The sequence below is a fragment of the Trachemys scripta genome, chromosome 2 (assembly GCF_013100865.1).
Source record: "Trachemys scripta elegans isolate TJP31775 chromosome 2, CAS_Tse_1.0, whole genome shotgun sequence".
Lineage (NCBI taxonomy): Eukaryota > Metazoa > Chordata > Testudines > Emydidae > Trachemys > Trachemys scripta.
This window is the reverse complement of record NC_048299.1, coordinates 164,670,899-164,690,179: the sequence shown is the minus strand read 5'-3', so window position 1 is coordinate 164,690,179 and position 19,281 is coordinate 164,670,899. Positions and strand designations below refer to the sequence as shown.

The 19,281-nt window shown below is 41.3% G+C and overlaps 1 protein-coding gene across 1 annotated transcript; it reads right to left on the bottom strand.

Annotated features, from left to right (window-relative positions):
- Positions 1 to 302: 302 nt before the first annotated feature.
- Positions 303 to 17,040, bottom strand: LOC117873141 (serpin B3-like). The gene is made up of 8 exons (XM_034762207.1): positions 16,995 to 17,040; positions 11,167 to 11,349; positions 7,351 to 7,470; positions 6,570 to 6,713; positions 4,882 to 4,999; positions 3,949 to 4,091; positions 2,295 to 2,450; positions 303 to 1,266 (listed from the first exon to the last, which is right to left on the bottom strand). The coding sequence occupies exons 2-8, from the start codon at positions 11,332 to 11,334 to the stop codon at positions 862 to 864; spliced, it is 1,254 nt and encodes a 417-aa protein (XP_034618098.1). The 5' UTR covers positions 11,335 to 11,349; positions 16,995 to 17,040; the 3' UTR covers positions 303 to 861.
- Between the last annotated feature and the right edge of the window lie 2,241 nt (positions 17,041 to 19,281).

The window sequence follows — 19,281 nt, the reverse complement described above, 5'->3', positions numbered from 1 at the left end:
ATTGAGCAGTGCCTTCCTCCATGGTAGTCCTACTCACTTCAGCAGGATTCCTTATGAAGTAAACACAACTCTCTTTGAGTACAGGTGTACTTTAAATGAATCATTAAACAAAATTTTGTATTAATATGCCTAATAAGGAATCTATTCATCAAAAAACATTTCCTTAATATATTTTTGTCTGTATTGTTACAGACATACTTGCTGACAGATATTTTGAAATTAATTACCAAAATAATTGAAACTGGCATGATTATTTTATGTTATTTTCACAAATAAAAAAGAAGAATTTTGTGGAATTTTAAAATATTGTGCACAGAGTTTTAAATTTTTTGGCACAGAATTCCTCCAGAAGTAGTAAAAGTGGCAGAAGGGCAATAACAATAACTGTGAAAACAATGAGCCTGATTATTCACCTGTTACATTGCTACAACTCTGGGCCAGGTTCTCCACTGCAAGAGTTTGGGCAATGCTTGTTTTGATACCCATTCAGTTCAGGATGATTAATAAAATTCATAGTTCTTTATTTCACTACTAGTTATCAAAGCTTTGGTTCAAGGAGATTCCTAGTGATTTGCGACTTAACAGAGGTGCCCTTCCTCAGGTGCTGAGAAAGTGGGAGATTCTTTAAGTAGGAACCAGAAGCAACTTTGCGGGGGAGGGAAACAGCAGACAAGATAGGACTGTAGTGCTAGTGTTACAGTCCTGCTATGAGTATAGTGTGCATTTTCACCCATAACTATGGAGTCACTATCTAGATACAGTGCAAGGAAAAGAGAAAATGAAGAGAATAACATTTCTGTTGTATTTTCTGTACTATAATTCTGTGGCCCAGGATCTTGCGGGTTAATTAGAGATTTTCCTTTAAGGAGAAGAGACTCTACCATAGAAGAGAATGCATTTGGTTTTTTGGTGTCTGATAAAGAAGAGGAAAGGGTGATCAGCCACAAACTGTACAGGCATTCTTAGTACGCTTGTACTTATGCCAGTTCCAGTTGCAGCTGCTGCCACAGTGCCCTCTTCATTGACCTCTATATAAGCCTTATGGGTAGCCTGACTCACAAACAGGCCACCTTCTTTTGCCATTCCAGATAAATCTGATACTCCTGGGTGAAATACATCGGTCATTCCTAAAGCCTCTAAATATTGTTTAAGTTGAGCACTTGTCTCGACTTTGAACCGAGGAAGAGCCACATCCACGTCACCTTCTTTCAAATGGTCAGGGCTAATCCAAGTTGTTAATTTCTCATAGGTAAGTTCCTTTTCCAGCTGCAGGTATAAAGATACATGGGAATCAGAATCTTGTGGTTATGCATCAAAATCAATAAGACACGCAACTATGTGAGAAATTGGAAAAAATAATTTTTCATTCACACTGTGATAACCACATCAGGCATGATTCTTACAATACTACTGGGATCAGTAGCATGATGTACACTAAGAGTATGTCTACAAAGGAATAAAACCCCACAGCTGGCCCGTGTCAGCTGACTTGGGCTGTATGGCTGAAAAATTGCTGTGTGGACATTTGGACACAGGCTGGAGCCCAACCTCTGGGACCCTCCACCATCACAGGATCCGAGAGCTCGGGCTGCAGCCTAAGCCTGAACGTGTACACCGCAATTTTTAGCCCCTCAGCTGCAGGGCTTTTATCTCCATGTAGCCGTACCCTAAAGATTTCCAAATAAGTGTTTGTCCAGTGTTGGTTATAGAATCTTGTTTTCTTTTTTTTTAATGTAAATATAATGACCACAATGGTGGGTCACCAGTGGGAGTCAACGGTAGAACTTCTAACTTCAGCGCTCAGACCTCTACCATTAAAGCTAAAGGACTTGATGCTGCACCAGTGAAGTCAGTGGGTGTTTTGCAACCGAATTGTATGGGAGAAGGGTTAGGGAGCTGGATCAGATGTTAAGTCTGGCAGCAATATGTGGCAGACAGCCTCTGTGGATCTGCCGATGTGTTACCTATATTCTTTGCGTTTATTATTTATTCATTTTTAGACTAGTCTGTGTGGGTATTAACTGTTTAGAAAGGTTGATAATACAAAAATGTAGCAATTAGCTATTAATTACATTGTCACCGTGCCCTATTTGGAGAATAAAATGGCTGGCTAATTGTTTGTTTTCTGAAAATTCAATAGACCTAGGAACAACATAAGCAGCCTGCCTTCAGATTTACTATTCAAAATGCTGCATACTCTGCAACAAAGAAGAGGAAAGTAATTTTGTCCTATACTATCTATCCATGTTCATATTCTGGTTATAAGATTACTATCTCATCATAGGTAACTTTACCTGTGTTAGACCCATGTTGTCTTTTGGCAGCAGAATATACATACTCAGGTCACCACCCTTGTATGGGAGTTCAAGCACCTGACTCTGATGCTCCTCTATTGTAGCTATTTTGTACCTGCTCTCCTGGTACATCATCTGCACAGGTTTGCTTGTAGTCTGAAAGCAGTGACAAGTAGTAACAAGTGAGAGACATACAATATATCCTCCAGCATTAAAACATTTTTCCTTGTATTGCATCTTCACTTGGACCCAAATGCTGCAGTAGTTGTTCATGGCCAGATAATCACCTTCCGAAGAAAGGTATAAAGTTCTCTTGAACCTCTTCGAACATCTCACAACAGTTTCATCTCTATCTTGGACTCAAGGGAAAGGGGGTCAGTGAAGTACTGGGGGAGGGGAGACTGGGAAACCCCATAAAGCCCATTCCCATGATCCAGAATTCCACCATGCTGCTTTTCCACTGCCCCTTTAAAGCTAAGATACCATTTATTATCTCCCTGTGCCGGCACACCCACCTCCCAAAGAATAGAAGGTTTAGAAGAAGAGGTAATGCTATTTCTTTGGACCAACACTTTCAGAAGTTGCTGTTGATATTGTGTGCCTCACCGTTTGGTTGTCCAACTTGAGAACCATGCTAAGGATATTAAAACTACAGGCTTTTCATCTTTTCTTTAATTTATATTTCCATTTAAAAGCATGATCTCAGGTCAAATTGACCCAGAAATTTACAAAACCTAAGAGCAATAGACGTTTACAAAACAATTTCATGGAAACAGGTTCCACTAGGAACAATTTTCCTTTAGCTAAACAAATGTTTCCCTGCAGTGTTGCCAACCTATTTTTGCTACATTATGCTAATGTGCGACCAACAGAAGGTGAAACTGAACTGAAGCAATACGAAGCTGGCTACTCTACATTCATTGTCCACACAACATGGGGAGGGCGGTGGAGTAGCACAGGGACAATGTACCTAAATGTCACCGAAAAAAACCCACTTTCAGTATTCAACCTTAATGAGGAGGGAGATCAATCTGGTGACAGAATGTGGAAACTGAACACAGACTAAATGGATCTCTTGGGGGCAGTCATTGTAAATGTGGCAGCAGAACAACTCATTGTAGGTCTGAATACAAGCAATCCAGTTAAGGGTCTATGAAGAAAATGATTAGAGGCCAGACTGTGGACTGCTCCAAATTAGGAGTGTAGTGGGGGAAGGTACAAGAAGCATCCTTATGCTAGGCCTCTGCTCAGGGGCCAGCCGGTCTTTGCTCACATGAGTGCAAAAGGGTAGCGAACCTAACTGCACACGCAACTCCAAAGGGGAAGGGGAGAAAGCGGGGCTTTGCCCTGAGCACTTCCACTCCTGATAGAAGAGCTGACAGGCCACAAAGAACGGCAGATGCTTCAGCTTCTTATACACTGGCTTCCCCTGTGCCCCAGGTGGCTTTGTGAGGCATTGTACCTATGTCAGGCATGATGCATTCTCCTAGCAGAAGCTTTGGGAAACAGCTCCCTCTTCACCCCCAGAGCTGGTCCCTAGGCCATAAAGGAGCCCTAGATTCAAGAGGCCATATCCCATGTTAGCTCCCCATTGTCTGCCAACCATGTAAAACAATAGGAGCAATGAAGTGATATGTGTATTTCTGTAATTTACCTTGTTAATCTGAAAAGGTCTTTCTTTGGTGTTTTCTTTCTTAAATTCCTCTCCCCATTGCCCCTTGAAGTAGACCGCATTCACGAGGACTAATTTAGTATCTCCAGAAAGAGCCTGTGGGCCAAAGAAGTCCTTGATTTTACCTTAAAAATATGGAGGCAAATTATTTTGTTTTGGCAGTTCAATAACTCTAGTTCCATTTATCCATTGTAATAACATAGATGTACAGTGCATATATGTAACTGTGTATAAGAATATAAACATGATACTAGACACACATGAAAGATGTTAGACTGACAGGCCTAAGAGCCTGAAGTCCTCTATCTATTCACAGAACAAGTACAACACAAGCAGCATCTTTGTAGCTTCCCCACACTGACACACTGATGTGCCTCAAGTGAACAACGGAGAACAGATGTCATCTCCCAAAATGGCCATTTTGTTCTTTTTCTGCTGACTAGTCTTGGATCCAGGTCAAATTTTAGGTAGGGCACTGTCATTTACCTTATCTGTAGAGGAGCTCATAAATCAAGGTACTTTTTGAAGGTCCCCTCTCCTTGCCCAATACCTCTTGCATCGGATTGGATAATTCCTTAAACTCAATGCAATCAGACTCACAGGTGGTCTCATCCAGCACCCACTGAAGTTGTCAGAAGAATTCCTGTTGATTTCAATGGGTGTTGTACTAGGTCCAGAGTCTGCTGGCTACTCTGTTCTCCTCAAATATGTTTTCTCTGTGGGAATTAATGATCCATCTTCAGGTCATTCAGGTGGTCAAATTGCTGAGAGCTGCTACTGCAGCTCCATACTGGGCGTGCTCCAATTATGACAAAATAGTGTTCTCCTGCAGGTTTTTAAGCACCTTGTACACTTTACCTCATTTTTTTTTATTAAATATCAAGAAATAGCAGCCAATGCCTGACTTGTCCTTACCCTTGGTAAAGGTTTCAATCCACAAATTTATCTGCTTTCTGGTTTCCTCTGCAGCATTCTGAAAATCAACTGGTTTCAATTCAGCCTGGTATAACTTCTGTATGCAGGATAGGTATTGCTGTACAATAAGAGAGAATGTCAGAACAATACATCAGAAAACAGGTCTCTTTTAGGATGTCTCCCGAATAAAATAAAATATCCCTGCTTTTTAGTTCTGCAACACTGCAAGAAATATACAAAATATTCAAAAGTGTGTTTGTACATGCTCAAGATGAGACATTGTGAGGACTAGCAGAATGAACTGGACCAGTTGGGTAGAGTGTAGGGATACAGGGCCACATAGGTTTGGACAGTTTACATAAAACAGTCAAACACTGAACCTCTTTGAAGTTCTGCCAGCTGATTGACTCTGCCACAGACCCATTGTATGACCTTGAGAAAGTCATTTAATCTTTGTGTCTCAGTTCCCCATCTGTGAAGTAAGGATAATGATAATGCTTTTCTCCTACCTCTGTGTCTGTTCTCTCTATTTATATTGTAAGTTTTGGGGCAGGGACTGTCTTTTACTACGTTTCTATAGAATTATAGCACAAGAGGGCCCTGATCCTGGTTCTACTACTGTACAAATAATAATGACTACTCATCAGATTTAAGGAGTTTTGCTGTGGTGAGGCTAGTATTTGCTTTTGCATGTGATCTTGTTATGTAAGGCTGATTTACTCTCTGGTTTTTAGATGCAATAAACACATATATCCCCCTGGCAACCTAGCTACTTTAGCAGGCATTTACAGAACATCAGGTTCTGGTTACACAATGGAAGGTGAACCTAGGTCGCTCTTGAATAACCAGAATGTCTGTTGTCACAGGTCCTCTGGTGGGTCCTTAAATGGCTGCTTATGCTCTAAAGGACTGGGGGACCATTTTCACATAGGCCACTTTCTTCTCCCATTCAGTGGAAAGATTTGATAGATGCTGCTTCCTCTTGCAGCAACCAATCCTTAGGTCTCTCAAGTTTACTTTCTATCTTGGGTGGACTTCAGAACAGGAGAAACTGGTGGAATTAGGACCCACTACAGGTCTTTCTGTTAGTTCTACAGGTAGAACCCTGAATTTATCCTGGAACTAGAAACCTATATATATTGTCTCGCCACTTCTATCCCAGTCTAACCTAGTGTGTCTGTGACTGTATATTTATATGTAATTCACGAATGTTTTGAAGCACTGTCCTGTAATGTTTCTTTTTCCCACCAGCCAAAATAACTAAGGATGATTGCAATGATACTTGCACATGAAATTTCAAACTAGAAGCGAATTTTGAAAGCTGATTTGAGAAAAGTTTTTGTGCCTATGAAATTTCACACAAATGAAATGGTGAGGCCTTGTAAATAATGTGAAATGAATTGGTAAAAAATGTAGCATGAAACCCCAGAACATAGTTAGCAATTTTATTGAATTTGCATGAGCCAGAATAATTCTAGCTCACTTTCCCATATGGATTTATTTTAAGATGATTGGCTGTTCTGCCCTACTATTCAGTACCTCCAGGGGATCAACTCCACCCTTGTTTAAGTGGACACAACTCCCATCCAAGTCAGCAAGAAATGGGACCTCAACTGAACTAAGCCCATGTTGTCCATCTCTGTCCTACAATGTCACAGGCCATTAATCTGAACCCCAGTGCAACTCACCTGAAGAAAATTGAATGTCTTTTCTCCATACAGTCTGTTGGCAATAGCCAGCTCATAAGAAGTGGTAGGTTTGTTGATTGATGAGAAGATGTCATGAAACTGGGAATGAATCCCTCCGGGTATATCACACTGATCATCAGGAACCTTCAAATAACACAAAGTTGCTGTAGTTTGTTTCTGACTGAAAAAGGCTGAGAGTAACAGAGGCACTGTTGTTTTTTTTTTTAAATAATTGTTCTCCTATGAAACAATTCGGATTCAATAACTTAACTACCTTTGCCTTCTCTGACTTGTTCTTGTTCCTGATAGTCTGGAGATCTATGGAGCAAAAGCTCTATTATAAGGACTAAGGAATCCGTGGCTCTTTTGGGATGTTCCACTTGTTACTTATGGAGCACTACACATGCGTATTTGCTGAACAATGAAAAATGTTCAGGGTAGTACAGTTGCAAATGCTTTCTGTATGTCAGATTTAAACATGCACATGTGCTCATGATCCTGGTAGGAGCCCACTGAAATAGCAAGAAACTGATCACTTGTGAATGCAGTTGCAATTATGGCATTCACAAATCAAGCATATAATTGTACAGCATTTTCAATAAAACAAATCCTAAACCTTACTCTTTGCTATCTTGTATACATTTTTATCCTTCTCCCTACTGTCACCTACCATCATAGCATTTCCCCCCCTATTTTTATGTTATAAATCTAATCTGCCAATTTTGAGTTTAGGTTCAAATTCTCCAAAGTTTGTCCAACTTCAACATTTGTTCTAAGATACCGGCAGATGGGGATGAAGAGGTAGTCTGCAACTGCTCTCTGAATTCTCATCACTTGTTGCTTCCGAAGACCTTCCTGTTCCTGGATTTTCATTTTCTCTAAGTTCAGCGAAGCGAAGAACCTGAGGTGGAAATGTAAGATTGCAACAATCATACACTATATTGATTTACTTATGACAATATATAAAACTGAACTTGTCACGAGAAAGTTCAGTTGTCTGTCTTACCTACTGTCCTTTCTACTGGAGATGGACATCATGATGTCAAAGGCAAGTATTCTCAACTTTTGTCACTGGATGCCCCAGTGCATCCATTGACATCAAAATCAGCAACCATTTGGTGATTACTACTTAAAATCACCAGAAAGGTGAGCTATATTTCTATGATTGTAGAACTCACTTCCTGTTTCTGCCCATAATATTCAGTTTTTACACCTTTTTATACTATGTTGCAATAGGGCAATAAATTCAGTAGTGTTCTGCAGGCATGCAGTGATCTGCAATAGTGGATCCTATCACAGGATTAGGACTTGGATAAAAGCTTATTATTTACAAAACCTAAATTTAAGGAACAATCTCAAAACCAGTGGAAATGCTTTCAGAGTTTGCTAGGTTTAATTCCAACAAATGCAGTGTTTGTCAAATGCAGAGTTAGCTCCCACCCATATTTAAGTGGACAGGAGTTTTGCCGATGACTTCTGTGGCAATAGAACTGGAACCTGTTTTTTTTTTTTAAATTTCATTCCTCTCATGTGCATATCCCTTTACAGTTGCTAACTGTATTGGGTCCCATGTCTAACCTTCACAGCAAAATATCTATCTGGAAGTTCTAATAATGACAGTTGTATTCAAAGACTAATAAAACATGATTCTTGATTAGTACTAACTCCTGAGCAACCCAAGCCTGAGAAATTCAAACCCATTTCCAGTGAAAAATGTGACTCATACAGGTTCATGGGATCCAAAAATAGGTTAATACTTTTGCCAAACTAGATATTCAAATAATATTTTTATAACTACGACCAACTTGTAACACTTCAGCATTAGTAAATCTGATGCTCAGTACGTTCATAGTAAGCAACTGTAAGCAGAGTCAGGATGAGCTGTACCCTGACATCTGGTGGTGAATTATGGCGAGTGTGGAAAAGAACTCCAGGGGCTGATCTTGTTTGCATAGGCACACCCACTCGCCTGGCATGAAACAACAGCAACTCAAAGTGGTTACTTTGGCTGGTGTGGGATCCCCAGTTTCTCTGTTATTGGGGCAGGAAGAATAAAGTTTTGTTACCCTGATTCTGTGAATCAAGGCCAGTGGAACTGTGTATGACAGAAGGACTGAGTGAGTCATTCACCATTACCTAAGTAGCATGTGCTTGTCAAGGGGCATGGGTTACAAAACCCAGTGAATTGAGAGAGGATGGGGACAGGTATTTGTACCTGATGGTATGGGCCCTCTCAGAGGGGTTGAAACACCAATTGCACTACCTCCTCTCTCCACTGTTGAATATCAGAGCTAACTTTTGATTCCATTAGAAGTCTAGTTACAGACTGCTGAACTGAATTCACTTTGGGCCAGTGGTGCACTAGCACTGGGGCTCCCCTACTATGAGCTGAAATCACAAAAGAGCTGAAATCACTGAGGCGGTGTTAAATAGTGGGGGAGCCTGAAGCTATAATGCTAAGCGGCTGGCAGAGCAGCTAGCAGAGTGGAGCCTTGTGGGACGGTTGGAGTGGCACTGAGCGACTCACAGGTCGGTGAGTGGAGCGGCTGGAGGAGCAGCTAACAGAACAGAGCCTTGTGGGAGCGGCCCAAGGGACGGCTGGAGCAGAGCAGAGCGGCTCACAGGTCGGTGAGCGGAGCGGAGCAGCGCGGCGCGGCACGGCTCACAGGTCGGTGAGCGGAGCGGAGCGGGGCGGAGCGGCGTGGCTCACAGGTCGGTGAGCGGAGCAGGGCGGAGCGGCACGGCTCACAGGTCGGTGAGCGGAGCGGAGCAGCTGCCAGAGCAGTTCGTGGGACGGCAGGAGTGGGACTGCGGGTGGAGTGGAGCAGTTCGTGGTGAAGGCTGGGTGGAACCCCACGGAGAAGCAGCTGGTTGGCCTCGGATCACGTAAGGTGCCCCTTAACACCCTGCTCACACACCCCCCTTTTTGAACTCTGGGGCTGCACTGATCAGGGACAGAGACTTTGGGGGGTTGTCGGACTTTTGGGACTTTGGTGATTCTTGGGTCGCTGGTTTCAAGAACCAACGGGAGAGGACACGGCCCAATTTGCTGGGGTGGGTCTTCGCTCATGGTTTGGTCTATGAACTCTAGTTGTGGTGTTTTTCCAATTTAATGCTGATGTCGTTTACCTCATGTTATTAAACATTTTCTGTTACACTCAGACTCTGTGCTTGCGAGAGGGGAAGTATTGCCTCTTAGAGGCGCCCAGGGGGTGGTATATAATTGTCCCAGGTCACTGGGTGGGGGCTCGAGCCGGTTTTGCACTGTGTTATTGAAACGGAACCCCTAGATACAGAACCCGGCCCTTGTTGCTGCCAACTTAGATGGGCAGAAGGGTTACACAACTAAAAAGGACCCTGCATCTGAGAGACACACATTTCTGAAATAACCATGTAGGCTACATCTCTCTCTTTTGATATAATGCACAAGACAGAAATGTCAGCAGGCGGTATGAATAAAATGAAGATGAGGGGCTGGAAATTGCAAATATTGAGGAAATGTTTCTCTGTATCTGAGATGACCTCTTCTGCTGGGGCTGAGCTATTGGCCAAGAGGTTCAAACATCCCTCTAGGCCAGGGGTTGGCAACGTTTGGCACACAGCTCGCCAGGGTAAGCACCCTGGCAGGCTGGGCCAGTTTATTTACCTGCTGACGTGGCAGGTTCAGCCGATCGTGGCCCCCACTGGCCGCGGTTTGCTGTTCTGGGCCAATGGGGGCGGTGGGAAGCCGCAGCCAGCACATCCCTCGCCCGCGCCGCTTCTCGCTGCCCCTATTGGCCGGGACGGTGATCTGGGCCAGTGGGGGCCACGATCGGCCGAACCTGCCGTGTCAGCAGGTAAATAAACTGGCCCGGCCCACCAGGGTGCTTACCCTGGTGAGCCACGTGCCAAACGTTGCTGACCCCTGCTCTAGGCCAAAATAGACCAACCTCGGCAGAGGGTAAGTGAAGCAGCAACATAGGCCAGTGGTTCTCAAACTTTTGTACTGGTGACCCCTTTCACATAGCAAGCCTCTGAGTGCGACCCCCCGTTATACATTAAAAACACTTTTTAATATATTTAACACCATTATAAATGCTGGATGCAAAGTGGGGTTTGGAGTGCAGGCTGACAGCTCACAACCCCCCATAATAACCTCGCGACCCCCTGAGGGGTCCCGACCCCCAGTTTGAGAACCCCTGACATAGGCCATCGTCTCACAAACAATAACACACTCAAGTACCATTATGCACTACTCATGTATGTAATGACACACATGTATGGAATGGTTGCAAGATCAGGGCTTGAGGCGGGAAATCTCTTGTTCTTGGGCTGAATATGTTATTTCCAGTTCACAATTATGTTCTCAGCCTGCAGCTTCTGCCAGGCACCTTTTCAACCCCATAAAGTTCAATTCCATTCAATATAGAATTGCCTTTCAGACCGTAACTAGGGCAATTGCTGCTTGTGCAGGCTTTATTACCCCTGGAAAAGGAAACTGCTCTGAATTAGCAGAAAAGAAAAGGTTTGAGGAGCTCAGGTGACATTGCACGAGGGAATGGTCTGCCATTGTTGAACAAAAATGAAGGTATAAAACAACTGACTTATTGACACCTACCTTTTGTATCTGGGTGGCAGTATTACCTCTGGCCCCAAGAAGGACCATGCCCAGGGCAGCTGAGATACTCAGAGGAGAATAGATGATATTATCAGATGGACTATCTTTGTTCAATACTTTGAAAAAGTCAAGGGCAAATTTAGTAGTTGCTTCACTGATGGAGCTCATTGTGAAAATGAAAAGCTGCAGAGGAAAAACATAAACCAAATCAACAGAAAGAACAGGAGTACTTGTGGCACCTTAGAGACTAACAAATTTATTTGAGCATAAGCTTTCGTGGGCTACAGCCCACTTAATCGGATGCATGCAGTGGAAAATACTGGAGGAAGATATATATATATACACAGAGAACATGAAACAATGGGTGTTACCATACGCACTATAACGAGAGTGATTAGTTAAGGTGAGCTATTATCAGCAGGAGAGAGAAAAAAAATGTTTATCGTGGTAATGAAAATGGCCCATTTCCAGCAGTTGACAAGAAGATGTGAGGAACTGTGGCGGGGGGGTGGGGGGGGGAGGAAATAAGCATGGGGAAATAGTTTGACTTTGTGTAATGGCCCATCCACTCCCAGTCTTTATTGAGGCCTAATTTAATGGTGTCCAATTTGCAAATTAATTCCAATTCAGCAGTCTCTCGTTGGAGTCTGTTTTTGAAATTTTTTTGTTGTAATTTTGCAACTTTTAGGTCTCACTAATCGAGTGGCCAGGGAGATTGAACTGTTCTCCAACTGGTTTTTGAATGTTGTAATTCTTGACATCTGATTTGTGTCCATTTATTCTTTTACGTAGAGACCGTCCGGTTTGGCCAATGTACATGGCCAAATCAACAGAGTTCAACAGTCTCTTTTCTCAACCTCTTACTACATCAGAAGGTTTCAGTGGCTTTCTTGCTAGTTATACACACATGTCTGGTCTCAGGATTGAAATGGGCATAAGTTTTGGGAAGATTGTGATACAGACATTTAAAAAAAGAATTCCCATTAAGGAAACTGCCTCATCTCCAATTCTCCACTCAGGAAATTGAGACTATCCTTTTTCTTCCACTTCTGTGGCTAATGTACAACGCTACAATGAGTAAAATCTTCTACAGTTTCTTAGAGCAATGAAACACACTGATGCATCTCCCCATCTGACTTCAGGGGAGTTACTCATGATTTACAGCAGTATGAGTTCAAAATCAGGCTTCCTGAGAGGGATTCTTGGATGCTCCAATTTCTGTTTGTATGTGATCAGGGCCACATTAGGCTCTCTTTTGCACCCATATATAGCTAGAGCAACTTTGGAGGAGTTAGTCCAGATATACACAGGTGTAAATGAGAGCCTAATTTGACCCCTGGTGTCTAGGTAACAACAACAGACAATGGGTAGAGAATGATCTGATTAATATGTGATAAGGTATTAATGAATCAGCTTATTCTATTATAAAAGAAATATACACTGTGTAAGATGTGTGAACATCTATTTATTGCAATGCATTTTCCAACTGCGGTTGACTGATAGGAACATAATACTCTAATCTGTCTCCATTAACTCTGAAAAGAGATACCCTTGGTTTCTTCCCAGGGAGGTATTCCAAGACTTTCACAAATAGATAAAAAGATCTGGGTGAAGTTTTTCTGGCACATAGTTTATCTGCTAAAAAAACGTAATCTTGGTCAATCTGAAACTATTCACAAATTTGACACAAATTTACCAAAGAGTTTGGGCCAAAAAACATTTCAGGTTAGATTTGTTAAGTGGCTGGTGCTGTGCTCCTTGTCCCTCCCCCACTCATCTTTAGCCCAGTATATAGATGGTGGTGATGTCCCATTTAACTTCTGCCCAAAGGTTAGGGCATACACCTGGGATGTAGGAGACTGAGGTTCAGTTACCCCCTCTGCCTGATTTGGAACAGTGAGTTGAATTTGAATTTCTCACTGCTCAGGAGAATGCTGTGAGGCCTAGGCTATCGGGTAGTCTGCAGTGAGTCTCTCCCACTGAAGCTTTTCCACTTAATATAAATTAGTAATTGGATGTGGGTCTCCCTCATCTTAGGTGAGATTCTTCACTATGCAAGTGGGTGATCTAGTGGCTTTCCCCTTCCAAATTCTAATCCACTGTTGTCTCTCTGAAATTGTGTTATACAACATCACCTTTCATTTTGTAAGCAAGTCGTGAAAAATAATTTTTCCACTCTACTCAGCACTGATAAGGCCCCAACAGTTCTGGGCACCACAATTGGGAAAGATGTGAACAAATTGGAGAAAGTCCAGAGAAGATCAAAACAAAAATATTAAAAGTCTAGAAAACATGGCTTATGAGGAAAGATTGAAAAAGTTGGGTTGTTTAGTCTGGAGAAGAGAAGACTGAGGGGGGTATGATCACAAAGTCTTCAAGTACGTAAAAGGTTATTATAACAAGAAAAGTGATAAATTGTTCTTAGCCACTGAGGACAGGACAAGAAGTAAAGGATTTAAATCACAGCAAGGGATATTTAGATCTGACATTAGGAAAAATTTCCTAATTGCAAGGGAGACAAGATGGGTGAGGTATCCTCTATTATTGGACCAACTTCTGTTGGTGAGTGAGACAGGCTTTTAAGACACACAGAGCTCTTCTTCACGTCTGGGAAAGGTTCTCCCAGGGTCATAGCAAAATGCAAGGAGGAACAGATCATGAACTGACCACCCATCACTGGAAGGTTTTAAGAACAGGTTAGACAAACACCTGTCAGGGATGGTCTAGGTAATACTTAGTCCTGCCTCAGGGCAGGAGACTGGACTAGATGACCTGTTCAGGTCCCTTCCAGTCCTCCATTCCTATGATTCTGTGATTTTCTTACTTAAATATTTCATTTCCAACTCAGACTCTCTTCAAAAATATGCACAGATTTACTGACATCTGAGGCTGAGAAGAGAAGTTTGTGTGTTATTGTTAATGCAAAATGCTTTGTTATGGAAAAAGTAAGAAAATTACTGAGAATTTCTTTTCCTAATCATCAACAGCTGGCAAATTACACATTTCACAAGAGTTGATGATTATCTGTAGCAATGTCATAGGCTTTGGAAAGTGATGACATCTGCAACATTTTATGTAAATTCTGCAAGCCAAATTTTGCTCTTACACTGATATAAATGCATTGTAATTTACCTTAAACCAACAGGATCTGTGGGGATCAGGCCTTCTGAAAAGCAGGTTGTTTCTTTAGGTTTCAGAGTAGCAGCCGTGTTAGTCTGTATCCGCAAAAAGAAGAACAGGAGTACTTGTGGCACCTTAGAGACTAACAAATTTACTAGAGAATAAGCTTTCGTGGACTACAGCCCACTTCTTCGGATGCATCCGAAGAAGTGGGCTGTAGTCCACGAAAGCTTATGCTCTAATAAATTTGTTAGTCTCTAAGGTGCCACAAGTACTCCTGTTCTTCTTTTTGTTGTTTCTTTAGGTACCTAAATCTGGGTTTAACTGATAACTTTTAGGCACCCACATCTGAACATTTTGCCAAAGTGACTTGCCCACAGTCACACAGGCAGGAATAGACTCCTGAGCCCCTGCCTTGCAACTTTAATACACAATCCTCTGGGGATGTAAAATTCTGGACAGCTGGACTAATCTATACAATCCTAAAATGGATTGAGTATGAGAAAGGACTTACAAAACTTCCCTTCACCAATTATAACAGTAACTAAAATGTTAAACTTAAATGGAAGAAATGCTTACCTGGCCATCAGAGATGAAGTTTGAAGCTTGCTAGATTATGGTGGGGTATCTTGCAAGGTTTTGGGATATAAAGCATTTGCAACACCCACTGGCATTATCATATATCCAAAATTATTATTTATTATGTCCAAATGGTTGCTTAAAGGTAACTTTCATAACTAATTAGAATGCAATCCCTAGAATAACTTTTGTCATTTAGAAAATGTAATTACCATTCTTGTATAATCTGTGTGGACTCCAGGAAAGATAAGACACTAGGAGTCAGAGTCTACCCCCCTTTGCTGTATATTTGCACTGATCCTCCAACACAGACCTGCCCTAAATATGGTGGATTCCCCTTGGGAATCCTTCTCCACAGAGGGATCCTCTACTGCCATAGAGCCACTGTAGCCAAAAGTAATGAACAGAGTGTGGGTAGTGAAAAGGAACATGCATAATTTTATTCATATAAGAAACTCCATTGAATTCACATTTTTTTGATTACTGGAGTAGTAGTTTTGATTTTTGTTTTCGGGGGACAAAGAAGGACCCTTCCTCAATGTACTGGTTAACTATTGTTTTCTCCTTCAGTCCTCCGCACTTCCTTACTACCCTGATATCTATTATAGGAAGCACAGGGCTTCCAAAGACCCCTAGATTTCTGAATGACATGTGTTTGATTGTCCACATATATATTGTGTCTCACCTGGTAATTGTAACTGGATTTATTAATTATTTTTTTTAATCCGGCTATAGTCTTCTGTCCTCCATATTTATAGCTGTAAAACAGTATCTCTTTTAGACAACTGCAATTTAGTTGTGGTTTCCTGCTGACTTTGGTTTGCAGGAACCTGTGTATTTCCCAGCTTAATGTTCTCCTCTGCTAATGATTTTCCAAATGGACATACAACATTTTTCATTTCCTATAAACACGTTGTGCATCAATATGGAATTTAGTACTATCATGAACAAAAAAAATCGTTAATTTGTCTTTATTCAGAACTTGTACTGTCTAAATTCCTATTGGAGTTGGTGAAAGTTTTGGCCAGATTAAGGACTAAGAAAATACTAGGGGTCAAATTCTGATATGTGGACTGAAATTGAGTAATACCTTCCTCTTTTAGTAGTCCAATTGATTTCAAAGACCCTTACGGATGTTGAATAGGGCTTTCTCCTGGAGTAGTCCTGTTCATTTCAATGGGACTACTCAAGCAGTGAGTTGCTACTCACTGTCAGAATCTGATACCCTCAGGGATTTGGGGTGAAATCCTGGCTCAGTTGACAACAACCACACAACTCCAGTTGAATTCAGTAGGTCCAGGATTTTACCTTAGTCTCCAGCTTGTGTTGTTTTCTCTGTATAAGGGCAAACTAACTTTCCTCAGCAACTGGAAAATGTATCTAGTTGACAATAATTCCAGACTCCCTTAGAATATCTGACCTATAGTCTCTGCTGTAAATCGATCCTTAGGTACTTGTATGACACGCAAATCATGCATGGTCTTTATTATTATTTAAAGATTGATTCCAATAGGACTTAGGCACCTAACCTGCTTAGGTGCTTTAGAAAATCCCAGTACACACCAATATACATCTTTAGTTGCCTAAATACCTTTGATCATCTGGCTCTCAGGCCTTGGCCTCTTAGGTTTCCCTGACTGTCAACATGGTTCATTATGGAGTATCCAAACACATACTAAGCCATGGATTCTTTTGTCATGAGAAGTCAAACAAGAAGGTGGCAAACTAAAAATATCTTTTTTCTTCCCCCTCAGGGGAACAACAATTTAGTCCTTGGCCCACGAATTTTCTGTGTTGTGCCATCTCAGAGAAAGAACTACCACCTGCAGAGATTTATCCTTATTTATCCAATTCAAGATTTTAAGGAACAAGATTATCATCTACTCAAGAAAATTCTTCCTTTGATTCATCTGGCCCGATATCAGCATCTTTTCTTAAAACGCTACAAGTTTATAATTCTTACACTCTGTTTTCTAAAAACAGAAATCTAAACTAAACTCATGATGAAAATGTTCAAGCCCTGTTTCACTGCCTGACATGGATGTTATCATTTAATCTGCCCAGGGTTTCTCTAATTCAGAATAAGTTTAAAAGAAAGCTAATTGTGTCTACACAAATATCTACATTACCTTAGAGTCCTGTGAGAGAGAAGGAATTACTTGTGTCCTCGGCCAAGTTCTGGGTCTGTTTGTTAGGCAATTGATATGCTTAGATATATAGAACAGTTGCACTTCCTTCCAGCCTACATCATCCACTCTTACAGGTCTATATGTTTCACCACTTATGCTTACACCTCCTCCCCACCAATTTCCAGAACTTTCTGTTGTAATGTTTGCCTTGATTGTTGACATACCATATATTTGTTTGGCAATAAATAAGTTTAGAAATAAAATGAGATTGTACCTCCATTTCCTTCTAGCCTTAATTCTCCACCCCTAGTGCCCAATATGTTTCCCCACCTAAGCCTTCTCTTCCTCCTGACCACTTTCCAGAAATTATTGTTGTAAAGTTTGACCTGATTATTGATCCATTGTATGTATTTTAAACAGCAATCTTAGAGATTTAGAAGATGAATACAATGATTTTATAAGATATGGTATTTTAGACATAGGATGAGCAAAAATATCATCAAGTGGCCAACTGTAAGAATGGCTGGTGATGTTGTCCATTGCGACTCTCTTTTGTTTAAAATAAGTAAAGCTACTATTTAACTTACACCAAACAACACAAATATCTGTCTTTCTGCTGGATTGGTGTTCTGTGTGGCCTGATTCTCCACTGCATTATTCCAGTCTTAAACCAGTGTAACTCCATAGATTTCAGATGAGACATACCAGTGTAAAACTGGAGTAATGCAAGGATCAATTAGGCCTTGTGACTCCACCATCCTAATTTAAAACCATTAGGAATATGGATAGTGCCATGCCAGATCAGACAAACAATCAAACTGAGCCTGGCATTCGGTCTCCAGCAGTGACCAATACCAGATGTTTAAATGGAGGACGCAAGACTCCCAAAATAGGATTGTCAAAGAATGCATGGAATGAGCGCTAAAATATTCCCACGTTGGACGTTTCACTCTAATTCAAGGCAGCTGAAAGATGAGGGCTAGTATCCCTTTTTAATGTAAAGGCTGGGCTAAAGAACATCCCTTGATACACAAACTGATCTGCACTCAGTGCACTGGATGCTGAAGTGTAGAAACATTTTTTTTAAATCAAAAGGTTTTTTGTTTGTTTATTTCATGCTGAGACACAGCATGAAAATTAATAGCTTATGTGCAGCCAAGAGTTGCCTCTCTCCAAGATAGCAGAAAAGGAATTCTGAAATAAATAGGTACCTTCATTCTGCATAGGTTGGTCTTGTATTTTGAAAATCCAAGGCTGTTAGCTGTATGAAGGAGCCCTTTTCTTGAAAGTGTGTCTGTACAGATGTATACCATAAAAGGGACTTCTTTGGGGTCATATTTTAGCACACAGATTTATCATGTTATATTCAACAGGACAGTATTTAGATGGAATGTGTTCATGCAGTCATAGTGAGTATAATAAAATAAATAAACCCTTATGTAATGTTATTTCATGTTTGTTCGTTTCCCATTCAGGAAGTAGAACCAAGAAGAAAGGTGTGTGCTGCGTCCTAGAAACATGGACTTCCAAAGTGCTTGCAGGCAGGCCGGAATATTTTCAATATACCTGGAGGTTCACTAGTGTACCCAGTTTATTTAATCTCTACCCTGAATTCAAAGAGTTAGGAGCATCCCCTGAAAAGGTAGGAAACCACTCCAAAAGCTCTGTGCTTCTAATATTTTACTCCACTGTAACTGATTGCTGGGAATTTGCACAAACAGCTCTAACTCCAAATTTTATGAAGATATGGGTTCTGCATAAACATACTGTACAATAGTTACAAATAAATATTTAGGGCCTGATTCTCCATTGCCCTAGTTTACATCAGTGTGACTCCATCGATTTCAGTGAGGTTACTCAGTCATAAAACTAGAAGATGGCAGTGGAGAACTAGTCCCTAGTTTGATGCTGGCTGAAAGTAAAATTATTACAAAGTAGATGGTTGTAAGGAAATGCATTTTATTTCTTATATTTTACAGAGTTGTTTCTTGTACAGCACTTGCCCATTGGTATGTTACCTACAGAGGAAACAGAACATAAAAACATAAGAACGCCATACTGGGTCAGACCAAAGGTCCATCTAGCCCAGTACCCTGTCTTCAGACAGTGGCCAATGCCAGGTGCCCCAGAGGGAATGAAGAGAAAAGGTAATCATCAAGTGATCCATCCCGTCGCCCATTCCAAGCTTGTGGCAAACAGAGGCTAGGGACACCATTCCTGCCCATCCTGGCTAATAGCCACTGATGGACCTATCCTCCATGAATTTATATCTAGTTCTTTTTTGAAC

Excerpts from the sequence above, each read along its gene's own strand:
- LOC117873141 (XM_034762207.1), bottom strand. The coding sequence starts at position 11,334 with ATGAGCTCCATCAGTGAAGCAACTACTAAATTTGCCCTTGACTTTTTC. Across the intron at positions 7,471-11,166 it reads CTGCCACCCAGATACAAAAG|GTTCTTCGCTTCGCTGAACT; the intron begins GTAGGTGTCAAT and ends TTTCCACCTCAG. Across the intron at positions 4,092-4,881 it reads GATTGAAACCTTTACCAAGG|GTAAAATCAAGGACTTCTTT; the intron begins GTAAGGACAAGT and ends CATATTTTTAAG.